General features: G+C 49.8%; 5 protein-coding genes across 5 annotated transcripts; 3 read left to right on the forward strand and 2 right to left on the reverse strand.

The window, feature by feature from the left end:
• Positions 1 to 1,900: 1,900 nt before the first annotated feature.
• ColSpa_04608 (MFS transporter prlL) lies at positions 1,901 to 3,200 on the forward strand (the record flags this gene model as incomplete). The annotated part of the gene is made up of 2 exons (XM_049270820.1): positions 1,901 to 2,153; positions 2,236 to 3,200. The coding sequence occupies 2 exons, from the start codon at positions 1,901 to 1,903 to the stop codon at positions 3,198 to 3,200; spliced, it is 1,218 nt and encodes a 405-aa protein (XP_049126777.1).
• A 1,950-nt stretch (positions 3,201 to 5,150) lies between these two features.
• On the forward strand, positions 5,151 to 6,421 carry ColSpa_04609 (pectin lyase; the record flags this gene model as incomplete). Its single annotated transcript, XM_049270821.1, has 3 exons — positions 5,151 to 5,494; positions 5,569 to 5,964; positions 6,022 to 6,421. The coding sequence occupies 3 exons, from the start codon at positions 5,151 to 5,153 to the stop codon at positions 6,419 to 6,421; spliced, it is 1,140 nt and encodes a 379-aa protein (XP_049126778.1).
• Positions 6,422 to 8,883: 2,462 nt separating this feature from the next.
• ColSpa_04610 (uncharacterized protein) lies at positions 8,884 to 9,349 on the forward strand (the record flags this gene model as incomplete). The annotated part of the gene is made up of 2 exons (XM_049270822.1): positions 8,884 to 9,026; positions 9,133 to 9,349. The coding sequence occupies 2 exons, from the start codon at positions 8,884 to 8,886 to the stop codon at positions 9,347 to 9,349; spliced, it is 360 nt and encodes a 119-aa protein (XP_049126779.1).
• A 568-nt stretch (positions 9,350 to 9,917) lies between these two features.
• ColSpa_04611 (putative phosphoglycerate mutase) lies at positions 9,918 to 10,913 on the reverse strand (the record flags this gene model as incomplete). Its single annotated transcript, XM_049270823.1, has 2 exons — positions 9,918 to 10,541; positions 10,596 to 10,913. 2 exons carry the CDS (start codon positions 10,911 to 10,913, stop codon positions 9,918 to 9,920), a joined length of 942 nt encoding a protein of 313 aa, XP_049126780.1.
• Positions 10,914 to 13,601: 2,688 nt separating this feature from the next.
• Positions 13,602 to 14,051, reverse strand: ColSpa_04612 (uncharacterized protein; the record flags this gene model as incomplete). The annotated part of the gene is made up of 1 exon (XM_049270824.1): positions 13,602 to 14,051. The coding sequence occupies one exon, from the start codon at positions 14,049 to 14,051 to the stop codon at positions 13,602 to 13,604; it is 450 nt and encodes a 149-aa protein (XP_049126781.1).
• Positions 14,052 to 19,212: the final 5,161 nt, after the last annotated feature.

A 19,212-nucleotide genomic window follows, 5' to 3' on the forward strand; every position in this document is an offset into this window, starting at 1 on the left:
ACCACGCATTAGAGGGACCTGCGATGGAGAGCGAGCTGCAATCTAAGTATGCGTGGCCAGCCAAACAAACCACCGCCTACATTTTCAGACGTCAATACGGTTGTTGTTTTATTAAACCTGGGGTTGCTATGATCTTACCCGCTAACAAAGTACTTTCAACCGGCATCATCAACAGTCCTTCTTAACCAAATGATTAGTTCAGTGTGTCTGTTTCTTTCCAAACGATATGGTCTTTGTGAATTCGACTTAGTGAATTGGCTGGAAATGCTGCTAGAACGGTCGTGCCACCAGCCGAACCTGAACCTCGGGACCCTGAAGATGATCTGCATCCATGCACGTCCTGAACAAGGACTAAGAGAGGATTGGAACCTTGGCGGAGCCTCCTAGACGGCTATGTAGCTGCAGGGAAGAGTTTGAGAGCCCAGCCCACTGGAACAGGACGAGTGAGGCTATATATCTCTATGGGCCGCATCACCAGCCACAGCGGTCGAACCCCGCGTTCACCTGACCCACAGGATAGGCCATTGCAGAAGAGGCAGAGAGAGATCGAATGCAGTGCACACGCGAGCACGGAAAAGATTGACGGAAGCGAGACAAGCGGCTGAACCGCATCAAACAGCTTCGATAAATCGTAATACTACTAACAGAATCAGTAATACTAAGGAGCAGCTGATATGGACTAGAGTTCATCAACCTTTTCACAATCGCAACCGGTAAAGCCATGACTATCGTTGAGATAATGTAAGCTTTTGGAGGCCGACGTTCACGGTCATGTGGTCACTGTACTGGAGAATGATGTAAGCATCAATCCCGCTAATCGAGAATAATACTCCGCTCGAAGACACGTGTAGTCATTGAAGATCCCGCATCGTGTCTGTAGGGAGTTGTTCTACCGGCTCGCTGACTAAGACCTTAGCTGTCCGTTCACGAATGGACCGGGCCGGTCGGAGAGACCAACCGGCCGCCGATCCGGACCCATTCTTCGGACCCATTCTTTCTGATTATCGATATCTAGGAAAATACCCCGATACTGCCCAGGCAGTTTAACGCATCGTCATCTAAAATTGTAGCTTGCTGCACGGGTATATGCTATCTTGCACGTGTAAACGCGGGGGTGGAAGTGGAGCTTCAAGATATGTCGCCGTTGCAATAAAGATAACGAGCCGCTTTGGCGACCTTGGCTGCCTGTCACTAACCTCTTATTTACTGAGTTCTTGATAACCATGCAGAGTTTGGATATGCCGACTTTATCAAGCATCGGGCGCCGACTCAGTGTTGCATGGTCTAAGGGGGCCATTGATGCCAGCAGAATATTTAGATAGGAGTGTTTAGACATAATAAGACAATCATCCTGTTCTCAATGGAGGTCAATCCAAGCTTTGCAGTCATTACATATAACCATATACTTCTAAACTAGTTTTTTTTTCCACGATGACTGACATCAAGGCAGAGAAACCCCAGCCCGAGTCGTCGGATACGGCGGAGGCGTACGCAGAAAAGGGTGTGTTGTCTGAACAAGACCTGGAATTACAATGCGCTCTACAGAATTATACCCCCGACTCAGCAGAAGAGAAAGCGCTGGTGCGGAAACTCGACTTGTATATGGTAACAGGCTCTTCGCGTCTAGCTTACCCGCGAGGCGAGTCCGAATTGCTCGCAATAATTAACACAATAGGCAGGGTCCAACCTTGTGGTTCATGTATATCTTGGCATACATTGATAGACAAAATATTGTGAGTCCATTGCGCCGCCTCGAAAGAACATGGAGGTCTAATTTACTTCTCGTAGGGAAACGCTAAAGTTGCTGGCATGGAGGTGGACCTGCAGCTGGACGATTCTCGTGAGCACGGCCAAACGCACACCAAGGCTGAGATTTTGCTAACCGATCGCGGAATACGCAATGTTGCTCTCCATCTTCTTCATCGGCTACCTCATCTGTGAGGTCCCCTCAAACATGTTGCTCACCCGTTCCCGGCCGTCCTACTACCTGCCGGGCATTATGGTTGTCTGGGGCACAGTCTGTGCCGTGATGTCGGTTGTCAAGAATTACGAAGGGATGCTCGCCCTTCGGTTCTTTCTTGGATGCATCGAAGCTGGCTTCTTCCCAGGTGTCCTCTATGTCATGACATGTTGGTACAAGAAGGCAGAAATTGGTAAGTACCCTTAACCCGCAGCTTAATACCGAGCCCCGCAATCTATCTGTGTCAACCCGTGCTAAGTGAAATTGCACTCTAGGTAAGCGGTTCTCGATTTTTTACACCGCTTCAGTCTGCTCGGGCGCGGTGAGCGGCCTCCTGGCGGGTGCAATCACCGGCAGTATGGAAGGGGTCCGAGGCATTCGCGGTTGGCGGTGGCTCTATCTGATCGAAGGGGTTTGCACGGTGGGATTCGCCGTCATCTTCAAGTTCGTCTTGCTCGACTTTCCGGAGACGACAAAACGCTTCTCATTGGAGGAACGACAACTCGCCGTGGTCCGAATGATACATGATAGGCAGACGACGGCAGCCAGGCACAGCCAGCGCCTTACGCACTGGCAATCCCTCAAGGCGGCTCTGGCCGATCCACGGACGTACGTCTTTGTGGTGCTGTTCACGATGGACCTGGGATCCTGCACGATCTCCTATTTCATCCCCACAATCGTCAAGCAAATGGGATACACGTCGGTAATGGCCCAGTACATGACTATCCCCATCTGGATGGTTGGCGCAGTTTTTTTGGTTGTGCTGTCTTATACAGCAGACCGGACCAGAGACCGGCGATGGCACATCACGGGATGTATGTGTCTCAGCTTCGTCTGCACGATCGTGTGCGTGACCGTGTCGGACCCCAAGGTCGTGTACGCCATGCTGTGCTTCTACATCGCCGGCCTCTACACGGCACTGCCGCTAATGCTGAACTGGACCTCAGAGGTCATTTCCCTCCCTGCGGAGAAGCGCGCAGTGGTCGTTGCCCTGGTCAACTCGGTCGGAAATCTCTCGGCGGTCTACGGAAGTAGACTCTGGCCCTCGTCGGACGGGCCCCGGTTCACCAAGGGCTTTGCGACAACGGGCGCCTTCACCGGCTTCGGGACGCTGCTGGCCGCGCTAATTCCCATCATATTCTCGCAGCTGCCGAAGGAAGGCAACACCAAGGCTGAGCGAGAAATTCTGGCACGCGAACAAGAGTTTGTCGAGATTAGCCGAGTCCTTGGCGAAGTATAAAATTCCTAAAGTCCGTAAAAGTCGTATGAGTTGGAGATGACATAGGCGAAAGCTGGTCTGGACGGTGGGGGTTCGATTTAGCTCCATCAGAATTGGTCGAGCGACGAGAGAGGTCTAGCGGCAGTCAATCTAAATATATGAAGTGCACCTCTGGGAAGCACATTGCCAAAGTCGTATTTTATAGTATTGAGACCCCCCTTATGGGAAGTGAGTTGTCGATTACAGGGGAGCGAAGGCGCTGGAAGACATTGATGATTGGAGCTGTTGTTCACTATTAGCCGGCCTCGAAAGGCCTTTCTGACCACTTGCCGCCATTGCCGATGTGCGTTCGGCATAAACAGCCGGGGGTCCAGTTTTTGATGCACGCGAGGGAACACGTCGGGTATAGTGTACACAGTGACAGAGTGCTGGGTGTTCCCACTCGAGTTCCCATCTCACCGGGGAGGGCGATGATGCTCTGAAGAGTCGACGAGAGCCACCTTGGGATCGCAATTTGTCCCTGTCACTCCTGTGGCTTGATTTTTTGCTTCCAGATGCAGTGGCCGCGAGGGCTAGGCTTGAGGCTCAATCTATCGCTTGGCATGCATATCCCAGTCTTGGGAGCTCGGGCAATTCGCCCGGAAGAGCGACCCCTGAATGCGATTGTCAGCAAATGTCGTTAGCCGCCACTCCATCCCATGCCCGGCTAACCCGTTCGAGGCACCGGCTGCCCACGCCAGTATGACTCGAAACACCCAGGGGCATCTCGCGGATAAGAAAACCAACATTGCTGCTCTCGCCGTCGATTTCCTTCACTTTACAAACCGTATCCTTGACCCGTTAGAATGCTTTGAGAACGGGGTGGGACGCTGCGATGCACACGTGCGATAAGAGCGAAGAAGAAAACAAAAAGTCCACGAAGGAGCTTGGGCCAAATAAATGGAGCTGATGCAACAGACCGCGGTTATGCTTAACAGATCTTATCCTTCTCAGGCCGAGAGATATTGGCACGGAGAACGACCGAGGCTACGAATTTTCCTAGCCTATTTCTCTGGCCCCTCCCTCCAACTGCAAGGGTCCTTGGCTGCGCCGGGTGTTTAGTTGGGAGGAGCTAGCAAACACGCAATGTGCGCAGGACTACGCCATCGCGGGAAATTCACACCGTTTCATCAGAACAGCTTACGGGGTGCCCAGAACGCGCTACCGTACACGCCGGGCTCTTCTCCCATGTTCCCTAAGTGGCGGAATTTTAGACTTCGCCATGTGAACCCATGTGTGCACTTAGCAGACGGAACTAGCGTACCTAGGTGTTCTGCAAGGCGGCCCTACTCCCTGGCACCTTGTGACGGTTTGCTGCAGCAGGGGCTCCGTTGCTGGCAGTCTCTAGCCCCGGCAGGTTGGCTTCCAGCACGCGGCCCTACCAGCGGAGACTGTAATGCTATTGCTGCTTGATTCGGCCGCGACGCCGAAGCTATCGCCGTAACCCCGGGTCGACGGGGGTGATGTGGTAGATGAAAGGGTTACAGAGCGCATCAAATCCCCATGAATAAGTGGAGATCCTCCACCACTCCATTTCTTGAGCAGCTCGTTTGTGGCACCTACGCCAAGAATTCAGGCTGGTTGTTTGTGTGGATTCAGCAGTATCGTCGGCTCATTGCACCTTTGAGTCTGTGGGGTGCTAGAAACTTGCTGGAAGCCGTGAGATGAGGCCGTCGCCCGCCCTGTTGCAGGGGGCTCGCCGTGGTGTTTAGGGGCTGGAAAGGGGCTCGAGGGAATGAAAAGAATGTGGTCTGCAGGACCCAAGGCAGGACAGTCCAAAAGACATATATCATTGACCCTCAAGCCACATTTGCTCAAATTGGAACATCCTTTCACTCCAGCGGCTTTTCGTCCTCTTGTCTCTCTTTCACATCCGACCAATCCATTCGTTCTTTGTATCTACTTTCTTATTCTCATTCAGAAGCCTTCAACATGAAATCTGCTCTTCTCTCAATGGCCCTGGCGGCCTTTGCGCCGCTGGCTCTTGCCGCTGATGCCGTCAAGGGCTCTCCCGAGGGCTTCGCCAAGGGCACCACCGGTGGCGGCTCCGCTGCCGCCGTCTACCCCTCGACCACCGCTCAGCTTGTTTCTTACCTGACCGATTCCTCGCCCCGTACCATTGTTCTTACCAAGACCTTTGATTTCCGTGGTACGGAGGGAACCACCTCAGGATCCGGCTGTGCTCCTTGGGGTACCGGATCTGGTTGCCAGACCGCCATCAACAAGGACAACTGGTGCACCAACTACCAGCCTAAGGCTCCCAAGACTAGCGTCAAGTATGTTCCACTCTTTGACCCTCTTAGCAGAGCCGGCTTTGGTACCTGTAAGCTAACACATATCACTCCTTCAGGTACGACAACGCTGGCCTCAACCCCATCAAGGTTGCCTCCAACAAGTCCATCATCGGCCAGGGCAGCAAGGGCGTCATTATCGGCAAGGGTCTCCGTATCACCGGCGGCGCCAAGAACATCATCATCCAGAACATTCACATCACCAACCTGAACCCCCAGTACGTCTGGGGTGGTGATGCCATCACTCTCGACGGCAGCGACCTCGTCTGGATCGACCACGTCAAGACCTCCCTCATCGGCCGCCAGCACATTGTCCTGGGCAACGGCGCCTCTAACCGTGTCACCATCTCCAACAACGAGATTGACGGCTCCTCCTCCTGGTCTGCCACCTGTGACGGCCACCACTACTGGGCTATGTACTTCACCGGCAGCAGTGACATGGTCACCCTCAAGGGGTAAGTTGTATCTCCAAACGTCGTAATAGAGCGGTTGTGAGCTGACGTCCATGCTAGCAACTACATCCACCACACCTCCGGCAGAGCCCCCAAGGTGGCTGGAAACACCCTCCTCCACGCCGTCAACAACTACTGGCTCGACAACTCCGGTCACGCGTTTGAGGCCGACGCCGGTGCCAAGATCGTCGCCGAGGGTAACGTCTTCCAGAACGTCAAGGCCGCCTACCAGACCGGCCTTGCCGGCAAGATGTTCGCCTCCCCCGACACCAACACCAACGCCAAGTGCTCCGGCAACGTCGGTCACGTCTGCCAGCTTAATGCTTTCGGCTCCAGCGGCTCGCTCGCCGGCAGCGACACCTCCGTCCTCGCCGGCTTTGCTGGCAAGAACGTTGCTTCTGCTGGCAACGCCAACACCGCCAAGTCCGCCGCCACCAACGCCGGCTTCGGCAAGATCTAAGCTTCGGCTGATGATACCTTTTCTCCTTTGGAGCTTCGGCGAGCGTAATAGGGGGCGTTGTCGGGCAACCCTAGTGGGCCGGCGACAGATTCATGTATATATCTTGACTTATAAGCCTGGAAGGGCGTAAATATAATGCTTGAGGCATCTAAACCTACTTGGAAATTCTGCTGTGTCTGCTAGCCGGCCTTGATGCTAGGTCGGCCGAGTTATCGTGATGTTGACGGAAGAACTAATACCCTACGATTACATACGCTGCATCCCTGAGCGAGACAATGACCGTTGAAGAACCAACCGCTTGAGAACTTGTAGATTGAACTATGATGATGTGTCGATTGTGGTAACTCAGGAATGTTAGAAATGTTTCGACATAGTCACCGACACGCGTGAATGGTACTTCGGTGGCGCAAGAAACGTGTCTTTAACGCCTTTCAATTACAAACGCCTAGACAGATTCAAAGATTTTCAATTCAAAGTAACAGGGGCGAGAGCCGACAATATACAACCCAGTCGTTTAGCTATAGTAAATCATGCGAACGTTCTACGAGCCAGATTCAACGGTAGTACAACAGTCGCATTCAGATAGTTGACATACTCATCAATCGGACCTATACCCAAACTAAAGTACACAAAGATAAATGAATAGGGGAGTGGGACCTGAAAACGTAATGTCCTACGACACCAGAAAGAAACATTGTCAACGTGGTTGCTTTTTTGAACGTTAAATTCTATCACCCTGGTGACGGTTCTCTACAATGTTACGTTCAAGGGTTGGCAGATAGCTTCAAGGTCTCAACCCCCATTTCAGCAATTCCTCTTTTTGTCCGCCTAACCATTCCTCCAGGGCATCTACTCCCAGGTAAATGGCTCGAATGATGATACCCAATTCTTCAATGTTCTCGGGACAGGAAAAAGCCATATCCCGATTCCAATGCCTCACTTTAACCTCGATTCTCGGGCCCCGAGTCCACACAGCCTCCCACTCCGCCTTCGATCGCGCTTCCCATAACGTAGCTTGAGCCGTGAACGACAGTATCACAACCCGCGCTTCTGCCTCATCCCTGCCTTGCGTAAGAAATGCATAAGTGCCAGAGATGATTTCGGTCATCAATACCGCTCGGCGGAGGCTTTCCTCTCTGACCCAGTCGTTCCAGTCATTCTTGTCGCTGAAAGGACGAATCTGCGGCCGTAACTGAGATACCCATGACAGGAGAACAGATTCGTCATACTCGGCCTGAGAGCGCTGCCGGATGTTTGAGGAGAAGAGGCGGATGCATTGGTAGATGAGAAGGGCCTGGACTGGCGCTAGGAGATCGAGGCTGGTGAGGTAATCAGATGATAGTTCCTTTGATACTGTTGATATAAGTAGAGCAGCACGTCGATCGATTTCTGAGGTGACCACTTGTGCGTTCATCGCATTCTGCATCGCGAAGAGGGCACTAACGGCGAACGCTTCTTGAAGATGTAAGGATGCAGCTATATGAGAATGATGTATGAACGCTGTTTGCCCCGCATTGATAAGACGGTGAGGCTGTAGGCCCAGACGCCGGGCTACATATTCGGTTCTTGCCTGGAAGATACTGCTAAAGCTTGGTTCGGAATTTCCAGTGACCAGTGGTACGAGTTGTTGATCAAAAGTTGAGTTTGTTGACTCGAATAGTTGTTGGTGAGAATCGAAGAGAAACTGGTCGTGGCTTAATAGACCGTCCACCATACTAGACATGACAGGCGACAATGGTTGCAGATTAAAGGGACTTTTTGCGGGTACAATGGCGTTGTTTCTGTCCAGCTTCCCAAATTCCAGGATTTGTTGCTGGGCTTGCGGGTTTCTCATTTCCAGGTCTTGTAGCGAGGACTCCCTTTGTTCGAGCTCGAAGTCCCTGGGACCCAATGAAGAGGCACTTGTGCCGCTGGCTTCTGCCCATGGATACACACATTGGGAAGGTCGTGTGGCACAGCGGTGACATACCGGCAGGCCTAGGTCGCAGCGCTTCTTAGCTTTGACGCAGGCGATGCATGATTTCCGCCGGGAAGAGATCATGTCTCCGGCTCGTTCAGCAAGCAGTTCTTGTGGAGATGATGGGGAGCAACACAAGTCGATGGTAGTCGGCCGTGTGACGTGAGGAACCACGGTTGACTAATATTGTCCGTGCATGGAGGCTTGCGCTAGTCGAGAAGCGGTGGGCCTATGCAAGCGCGGAATTCCGACGCGGAATCCCGCCTGCAAGTGACATGAGACTATCAAGAAAACGTCCATAGAGATCAACGTAAACTTCTCAAAGAGGTTTTATTTGTAGTGTCTTGAGAATAAATATGAGCTGAATATCTCTTCTTATTGTAATTGACCCTGCAACCCAAGGAAATCCTTTTCTAACTATTCCCTTCGATTAACAGGCATCCTACACGGCAAACTTGTCCCGCAAGGCCTAACCCTGCCCGTCGCGGACTGCGCTACTGGAGAAATGTCTGAAATCAAGCTGAGCTCAAATTCGGCTCCTCTTGGCGGCTGGGTTGATGAGCTTTTCAACAAGATATTTTTCCAGCCCAACGACATACTCTCGCATGAGGCCTTCAAGGAACATACTGCCTCTGATCTACTTGTCAGGTGAGGCGCAATGTTCCTGGATAATGAAGCGTGCTAACCTTGTAAAAAGAATTAACCATGGGAGCTTCAACTATCAACAGTTTCTGGATGCAGTTACTCAATTCAGAGTCAAAGACTCTATGAACGTCCAGTCGAACAACGAAATCCAAGTCTGGAATGCCCCCGATGGCTCTGGCGGGGGCTGCGTGGCTCACATGTGGCACCTTATTTTGACCGAAAAGACCAGTAGGCAAACTGTCAAGAGCTCGAGTCTGACTCTGGCCAACGTGCAGATTCGCGATGGAAAGAGGGTTCTAGTTGAGCTAACAGAGGTGGCAAAATGAATGCTAGTAAGATTTGTTAGGAGTCACATATAAATTCAAGCTAGCAAGACGTTGTAATCAATAAAATGAGAGCTTTATAAGCTTTGATGGAATCGATCATAGATTCGCTTATCAACTGTGTCTCTTTATTCGTGAACATACGAGGGAGGGCCAGTATGGCGGAGATCACAGCGGTCGCGGCGGAGCCCGACCGTGATATGGCGAGCAGGGATCCCCTTTTAGGATGTTGAACAACATTTTGGGCATGACTTCCTATCTGCTGGTGTTTTCAAACATCTACTTTCAGGAGTAAACATACTTCTCTCCTACGATTCTAATGAGGGAGAGATCTTGATCGAGAGCTAAGGCATCTCGTTCTTCAGCTGTGGTTCATTCGCTTGGCAGCCGTGGGATACTGTACGAGTACCATAACCGTTTGTTTGTTTCTACGCTCCTGGTGCTAATGACGTGCAGCATTCAACAGAAGAATCATTCACTAAGCTGTTAAGAATAAATCAGACATATGCACCCGCTCGTATAGAGAACATAGCTTAGAAAACATAGCATGACTGAGAAAACGTGGCTGGGCTTAGTGCAATGAAGCCGAAAACTCCTTCTGAGAACTAGCTTGACGGGATATCAGATTTCTCTCCGCGAACCAGCAAAGCAATCGTCGATCCCTCCCTAACCCTGAACTCCTCCTGCCCCCAACCCTCAAGATGGCCGAGATGGCATATGAGTGAATTGTCAATGACAAAAATTGGTTCGCATCCGTTGAAAAAATCTCATCAAGAACTTGCTGCTTTCTAGCAATATGCTCCTCAGTGGTCTCGAATCGGTCGGCCTTCCACAGCTGATCTTCTTCACTAAACCCTGGTTCGATGATGTACTTAGGGTACGCGCTCTCAATCCATCTCTTTGGGCTCCTCTTATCGCACGTGTGGTCGGTCATACGCTCTCTCAGTCCTTCTTTGATGAGCGGTCGGAACTCCTGGCCCTTCTCCTCGATCAAGCCGCCGAACACGAGCTTACTGGTTTCAAGACACCGACGGAGCGGGCTGGTGTAGAAAGACTCGGGGAAGGGAACTTTCTCGGTCGTCGTGGAATCAGCCCAGAATGCACTCAGATCTTTCGCTTGATGGATACCCGTGTCCACAAGCGCGGCATCGAGCCATGTAACTACTCCATCGCCGTCGAGACGTGACCAGTACCTCTACAACAGTACCCCTGTCAGTGATAGAAAACCAGTGAGAGAATAACTACTTACATCCCACTCAGCCGTCCCAACCTTGGCTGCTTGCACGTTGTGAAACCCTAACCCGTGTCTCGTAAGATATAGGACCTTATAGGCAACGTCATCTGGACTCTCAGCATTGAGTCTGTTGACGTGGGTGGCGAACCGTTCCCATGGCGTGGAATCTGCCTCACTGGCTGCATCTCCAAACGGTTTATCAAGGAGCCCCAGGTTCGGCTGTGTCGTTGCTTTTCCATTAGGGCTCTTATCTGCGACCTGGTAATAGTCCACAAAGTACTTGGGAAGGATTGTAAACTTATAGCGGCAAACAGGATTGATGGGTGCAGCCATTTTAGTCGCTGCGAGTAATGCGGGGAAGAGGTTTTGAGGGAGCATGAACTCGATAGCTGTGGATGATGAGGTAGAAACAGAGACAGATGAGGTTGAATGGAGTGGGGGTAAGCTAGATAAGTAAGCGCGGCAACAAAGGGATTAGGCGCGTCATTGTTTGGGGGGCTTGCGCGAAATATTGAAAAGAGTTGAGGCTGAGCAACCCGCAATTCAATTCACCCCAATCCCTTATGGCGTTCTAGGCTCAAGTCTCATTGCGGGGTTCAAGCAAGCCTTCATTTTGTACTTTGTTGAGGCACAACACTGGACATATAAGTATTAGGAATACTGTTGCCTTGCCATGAGTTCAGATGATTAACGTACCGACAGGCTAGAGCTTCGATGTGATGAGCGAAATGGCAAGCACGGCAAGTGGAAGTGTCAAAAACATCCACACCCAAGCTCCATCCTCCGTCTACCCCGCTCTTCCTCTCAACGCTAGAAATACTCGACTGATTTCGATCAAACATCAAGACGACTGTGATTCCAACAAAGTCAGTTGTATTCTGGAGGTCACGAGCTTGAATCAAGACTTAGTCCCGTACCTTGCCGTTTCATACACTTGGGGCCCAGCCAGCGTCAATAGACCCGATGACCAGCCACTCCCATCACATGTAATGGACAAGATATCCTTGTCCCAGAAAACTTGAAGGCAGCTTTATTGCGCATTAGAGAGAGACCAGAGCTCTTAGGCAAGAAGTTCTGGATTGATGCGATCTCAATTATCCAAACAGACGATGAAGAGCGGTCAAGCCAAGTACGACTCATGTCGACAATATACAGCTCGGCCGATTCTGTTCTGATCTGGTTGGGCGAAGAGGACAGCGACACAAGGGAGGCTAAAAATCTCATCAACCTATTTCCTACGATAGAACCAAGCCACCATGCCGAAGTGAACCCTCACCGAATAACCCAAAGCAAAATAGCGAGAGTATGGGGAGGGCTTGCTGCACAGAACGTGCTTTACGACCCCGCGTCTTGGAATGCTATCAGGAAGCTGTTCCGCCGGACCTACTTCCAAAGAGTCTGGATCATCCAAGAAGTCGTTCTTGCCAAGAATGCGGTTGTACTCTGTGGTAGTCATGCCACTTCATGGGGACATCTTGAAGCACTTTCCCATTTCTCACCACCAGTTCTTGGTCAAGCTACTTTAGCACGTTGAGCCTTGACGATCGAATTCCTGGACCATGCCACCACAGTACGCCAACGGTACTAAAGCAAACAAACTCTCGCGTAGAGAAGAAGGCTATGCAGAGGCCCTCAAAAAATCATTGGTCCGTTGCCGTCGCTTTAAAGCTACCGATCCGCGCGACAAGATTTATGCTTTGCTTGGGCTAGTGGGACTGGGAGAGAGTGTCCATGACAAACCAGGATTACAACCGGTCTACGGCAACCGTACTGTTGAATCGGCGTACGTTTCAGCGGCCATTCAGATCCTCAAGGACAGTGATGACTTTCTTCTGCTCTATTGCGTCGAAGGGGAAAGTTTTCAGTGTAGCCCCGACTTGCCATCCTGGGTTCCTGACTGGCGATGCGAAAAGTCTCTTGGGTTAAGAGTCACAGGTTACAGACGTTTCAATGCTGCGGGCAGCCTACCACGAAAACTAGTTGTTCACGAGTCATCTAGGATTCTTGAGATTGGGGCTGGAGGCTCGACGCTATCTCCTTCGTAGGGGAAAGCAAACACGAAATCAGTGCAGGCAAGCCATTTCCGAAGCTGATAAGGATCCTGAAGGGTCATCATTCTAGCTTCCATGAAGCAAGCCTGAACATAGTCTGGCGCTCTCTGTTGACAAATACAGGCAGCGATCCACCGCGGTGTCTAATTGACGAGAGCTACAGACGCGCTTTCCTACACTGGCTTGGGATCAAACTTACAGCGTTGTCAGAAAGCACGCCGGCACAGGAACGAAACAAGTACGACTCTACCCTGACCGAGTTTCGACAAGTGAGTAAAAATATACCTTCAAGTCCATCAAAAGAGCACTATGATACAGCGTTTTCTCACGCTATCTATTTGAGAATATTCAGCACGTCGGCAGGATACATTGGGGTTGGATCAGAATCTCTCAGACAGGATGACTCAATATGGATCGTGCCTGGTTCTCGTGTACCACTGATCTTCCGCAAATATGGATCTGATAGACATCGCCTAGTAGGCGGTGCATGTGTCCATGGATTTATGCATGGCGAAGCAGTCAAACTTCAGACGGCAGACATGATGAACCCGTGGGAAACTCTCTCTGTTGTGTAACTATTCTGCTGCGACTATCGACAAAGAAGTCGGACTGAAATGAGTGATTTTGACTCGACGTTTGCAATTGAACAAACATTACCCTCGCTTTCAGAATTTGACTTCATCTATGTGAGATCATACAGCTAATCCAACCGTACCGCTATCTTCGTATCTGCATTGTGCCTCATATGGAGACAATTTTTGGAAAAACCCCCTACTCATTCGGATTTCAAACAGTCCATCCAATTTCGGGCTCACGATGGCTTCTGACAATTAGTTGCATTCAAAATGCTGGTTGAAAAATCGTAAAGAAAAGCCCTTTCTAAGATTTCTTCTCTCTATACATTTGAGGATATTACAGCTATCAAGGCTATAACTGTTGCTTTGGCTATCATTGCATGGCTGAGTCCCTTTCAAGCGGAATGCTGGTATGCGACGACGTCATAAATGTTAACCCCGACCTCGTCCGGCAGGCAGCATGGAGCTCCTCCATGAACCCAGTAGGTTGAGCCGATGTCTTGGTCCTTGCTGTTGATGCCAATTTTGTTGTAATCGTGGGCGAAGTTGACGTATCCTTGAGGCGAAATGTAAAGTCCATCTGCATCATGCGAGTACCAGTAGCCATCCCCTTGGTCGTAGGTGAAACCAGTAGTCGCCGAATAGGGAAAAAGATAAGTCCCCGGATACCAAAAAGACGCCGCCCCTGCCTTTCCCCTGAAAACTTTGCCCTTTTGACCGGTAGGGTCACCAGGGGCACCAACGCTGAGGCATTTGTCGACATTGAGGCATTTCGTCCACGTGTATGAGACAGCCTCAGCACTGACTGCTAAAGTAGCCGTAACGAGGAGAGACAAGTTAACCATCGTTATACTGTTAGATACCTTCAGTCAGTGAGTTAAGTCCTCAGATACTAACTATAAAAGAATCACACTCACTTTTGTAAGAATTTCAAGACGCAGGTGTGTAGAGTAGCCTGAGCAACTAAAGATAACGATATGACTGAAACAACGGTTTGTTCATGACTGTCCGATCAGCTTATATAGTTCTTTTCTCTTAGCCTCGGACGCTTGTCTTGTTGTTCAACCGTGTTATTTTCTTTTTCAATAAGTGTACTGCCTAGCTACTAGTTCGAAGTTATGCTATTCCATGTCTGCTGTCCAATGAGCTTCGGCTTCGATATTGCGGACACCGGAAGGCCGGATGGGTCGAGCTGACATGAGTCAAGATGTGCCTTGCAATAGCTGCCGGTATGGTCGGAGCATCGTAGTAAACATGTAAACGCAAGTGACTACATGCTCCAACCACCTGCCACACGTGAAAAGTCTCGTTTTACTGTAAGGGGTTACGGGATCAATCGCCAGTCAGTTTTAAGAAAATGAAATTATATCAATTACGCCATTAAAGCAACCAACAACACGCCTGTCAGTACGCCGAGTCTACCAACTTCATGCCTCGATGTTCAAAGGCTTCTGTGTGGTTTCGGCGTCTCCTTTCTACTTCATCGATGACTGTCTGCTGGGACGCATGTCCAGATGATTCAAACTGGTCTTGTGGACTTCAGAAGCCGTTTGAGTGTAAAGCCAAGTGCGGGTCAAGTGCGGTCCCACTGCGGCGACATTAACCCCATATATTCACCTTCCAAAAGTTCATTCGGAGGCCGCGGCAAATATCAGGGTCAACCTCGCTGACCATGATAGATGACTAGTATGCTGCGTAAGTGGCTATACGAGGCAAACGTCACCTCTAATTGCCATTTCTGAAATAGTTGTTACATCAAGGTGAACTAACGCAATTAATCTAAATATAATATGAATTACTTCCAAAGTGCTAGGTCATAGCTAAATTGATTGTAAGTAGACGGTGCGGTTGAGAGGCCGAGACAGCCGGTAGGAATTCTTCGCCCTCGAACGCGCAGTATAAGTCTTAGTGGTTTCCTTTAGACTTGGGTTTGCCTCTAACAATCATATCGTCAACTGCAGAAGACTAAGACATCTATACAATTTGACTCACTACCCTTCGACTTATCCTTAGGTGAGTACACTTAGAACCCTCACTACCAGTCTTAATTCAAACCCTTATAATCTTCTAATACGTGATAAACAGTAACTATGAAGAGTTTGTTTATCTCTGTTACTGCTGCCCTCCTGGTAGCCCCAGCACTTGCAGATCCGTGCCAGTCATACCGAGCTAAAAACGTACTTGATGTCGCCGGCGGTCTTGATTGGCGCTACTACAACAGCGGTGATGGGCACTGGAGCTGGAACGTCCAAACCGGCAATGCGGTGATACAGGATGACGGTTGGGCTTATTTTGACGGAAACCACAAACGTTACACGTCGACCATAAGGGTTACATACGACGACGGTACCAGCGGGCTGTACCAGCCTCCCAATGGCTTAAATGGATGGTGTACCTTGCCAGCAGGTGCAACGCTTGGTATTCAGAATGTTAAATCCTGGGATTAGAGAGAAGGGTATGAAATTTGGTTTCCAGATAGGTACTCTTATAGAAGGCAATTCTTTTTTCAAAATTGTGAAGCAGAGGTGCTTCGTATGGTGTGCTCTTGATCTATAACCGAGGTGGCACCATTTGATGTGGCGCCTAGGAAGACAATTTCTGGCAGCTGTACCGAGTCCTCCCAACATGCATCATCCTCTTAAGTTCGTGATCAGGAAATCAAACTTCCTGGAAAGTTGTGATCACACCGGGTGAAGGTTGTTTTACTTAGCATTACACTAGGTATACTTCTTAGCCTACCGGTCATCTTGAGGTCAATCAAACCGGATTGGAACCTCCCTCCCCCTGAGTCTGACTTCTAGGCTACCGATCGGGATGCGCGGGCCCGTCGTACCGAGGCAAAGTCCACCGGCCCGGTGGTCGAAGTGGGTACGGGCGCAAAGTTGGGATGACCCAAAGGTGCCGAGACCCGCCGGCCAGTCAAAAATAACATGGTCAGTGACTGTGAAAGATCAGTCCGCGGTGTAAAAATCCCACCGGATATTCCGATGAGTTGTAGATGTTGTTAAAGAATCGGATTATGCGCATATCAGGGTAGAGTGGGCGGCTGAGCCCACGACTCATATCTTACCGGTTAGCTACAGCGCGCATGAATGGGATCATCGACTTCGAAGGCCAATAAAACGCGCCACTACCAAGCGAGATCACGGCTAAATGAATCTTTGCTACTTAATTAATGGGGAATGCGGAGTGTCCTTACATTGGCAAGGACTTGAGACAATAGAAGATGAACCTTATGACAGCGAAGGACATGCCACATGTTTTGAGTTTATGTAGACTGTGTGGCTTTCTGAACGAAGGCATTGCCCACTCAATCTGCAAAATGAACTCCATACTTTTTATGTTTAAATTGGTGAAACGAGCGAAAACTGGACATTTCAAACCCCCCCCGTCTTCGTCATCAAGACCCTTCTTGCTTACGTCTCCAAAAGCAGGCGGCAGCACGTACTCATTATCGCTACTTCCATCACTTGCTTTGCCTTTCACATCTGTCATCACATCTTACCTCTCGACATACCGCACCTCAATCAACCAAATGCATGTCCTCCGAATGATCGCTCCCCTAGCCCTGAGGGTTTTCCCGCTTCTTTTTGTAAGCACCACGATCATTGGCGGCAGTGACTGCCAAGATGCAAACTTGCTCGATGATGTAAAGGGACAATATATCTATAAATACTGGCAATCTAGCTCTGTCAGCCCTTGAAGACATCTCTAGTACTAAGCCATCTGCCCCTAATCTGGGATACAAACTTGTTCAAGGGTCTGGTCTTGTTGTGCCGGTCGGAGACCACCCGAGAATATTCCTGCCGTAAGTTGAAATCAGAAGCCAAGTGACGATGCTACAGCCGTTCTCCAAGCAGTGTCCCACACTACAGGTTCCTAGCCTTGATCCATGCCCAGAACGTTTGACCTAGCACCGAAAATTGTTCTAAAACCTTGAAACTGGACGTTTGAAATGTTATGAGCAGGATTTACCTGGGTTCTACCAGTTGCAAACTCCTTAAAGTAGGATATTGCCGACGTTTCGTCTGTGAAGGTTTGTCGCACTTCGAGCAAGACTTATGGTTTTCAATTCGAGGTCTGGGGGCGGATGAAACTTATCATGAAATCGCTGCACATTGGAAGTCCACGGCACAGGTCGCGTTCAGAAAAGTCCCTGGCTCAATAGGCGTTCTCGAGTAGCCCGGTGACAACTGTGGATCTTCTTATAACGCCGCCAGCTCGCATTCGGTGGGATATTTCTAAGAACATAACCCGTCCTGCCAGAAGGCCGTCAGGGGCTATTGGTCAAGCAGGGCATCCAGCAGGGCAACGAAATAAAGCATATCATTGTGACGAGGAATTATTGAAACAGCAGATGGCCGAGCGGCATAACTATGTCATAGCATGTTACCCAAACATGCTCGGATCTGGAGAGTTGTCACTGTCCAATGGAACTTTCGCATAACACTATTTTGATATGTTCAAGATTCACAACCTATTGAGAATCCAAGAGTTTGGCTCCTAAGTAAGGTTTTCAGTCTTTGTATGCAGCCTCTAGACTTACACGGACCATCATGTTGTCGACGGGGCGTGCAGTGATTTGCCTAGCCTATTTTTTCGAGTTAAAAATGACCGGGCAATGGCTCGAGAAGTTGACGGTGGACTTACGTTGTAGAGTTGCGTGTCGGACCTGTATTGCCCCTTTTCGTTGATGATTGGATTGCCCTTCTCGTCCAGAGTTGCCTCTCCCAAACCAACTTTCTGAAAGACATACTTACCGACCACACTGGCCAAGATTACCCTCGCCTCGATGTTGGCTAGCTCTTGTCCGATACAGTTTCTGGGTCCTCTTTCGAATGGCCGCCATGCAGCAGCAGGAATCTCACTCTCTCCGGCTTTGCTGATGCCTTCCTGTCCCTCTTCATTAGTTGCCATTGATGTATCCGTGTTACCAAGCCATCGCTCTGGAACGAAGTCATCCTTAGTGCTTCCGTAGATCTCGGGATCTCGCTGGATCAAGGTGGCACAATTATACAAAACCATTCCATCAACGCATAAGCTGGTACTGTCTGGTAATTGAAGGTTGAAATTCGCGCCAGGGGGGCAAAGACGCGCGGAGCCAGCAGGCGGATACAGGCGCAGAGTTTCCTTGATGACTGCCGAAGTGTATATCATTTTTTGTGTAATTTCTTCGCCTCTTATAAGCAAGGTTTCACGGATTGACTCGGGGCTCAGATCTTGGCCAAAAAGACTTTGCAGCTCGGCTCTGAGAGCTTTCATCGCACGTGGAGTCCGCGACAGCTCATAGAAAGCCCACTGGAGAAGAATGCTAGTGGTATCATGACCTGCAAACATGAAGGTTTTCAGCTGGTCTCTTGTGTCGTTGATGATGCCCTGAGTCAATACTTCAGTATCCTTCAAACTTAGCGCCAAGATACTACGACTCGGCACGCCTTCGTTGTGTTTAACGTCATCGAACTTGCGCCGAATGAGATCTTCCAAGAAGGCATTGACAGCCTTGGAGAGTCTCTTCCGTCTACGATTCTTTTTGGGATCTTCCCACCACTGAAAGATACCCGTCCTTTCCCTATATGATAAAAGAAACTCTTTGTAGTTTCTGATAAAGTCACCCTGTAGCTCTCCTGGGAGTTGAGCACCGAGATCGGCATCCATGGTCACAGCACCTAGAGAAAGCAAATGAGCAGTTGAGCTTGAAGAAATAAACGAATTACGTGAACGAACCAATAATGTCGAATGTGAGGTTCGTGCACAGAGGCTCTAGTTCAAATACCTCCCTTGTGTCGGCAAGTGTATCTAATTTCGAAAGGAACGCTTGTGTCTTGTCCAGAATTACCGGCATCAAGCTCATGAGGTGCTGGGGGGCAAACCCTGGGTTGAAATGCTTTCTCATATCTTTCCATTCTGAACCCTAAGCCGGATTACTCATAAGTGTCTGAAAAGAGAGCTTTGACATTTTAACGAAGATTAATTTCATTACCTGGGACATAACAATGGACCTTTCAC

This window comes from Colletotrichum spaethianum (genome assembly GCF_022836535.1).
Source record: "Colletotrichum spaethianum MAFF 239500 DNA, contig10, whole genome shotgun sequence".
NCBI classification, from domain to species: Eukaryota; Fungi; Ascomycota; class Sordariomycetes; order Glomerellales; family Glomerellaceae; genus Colletotrichum; species Colletotrichum spaethianum.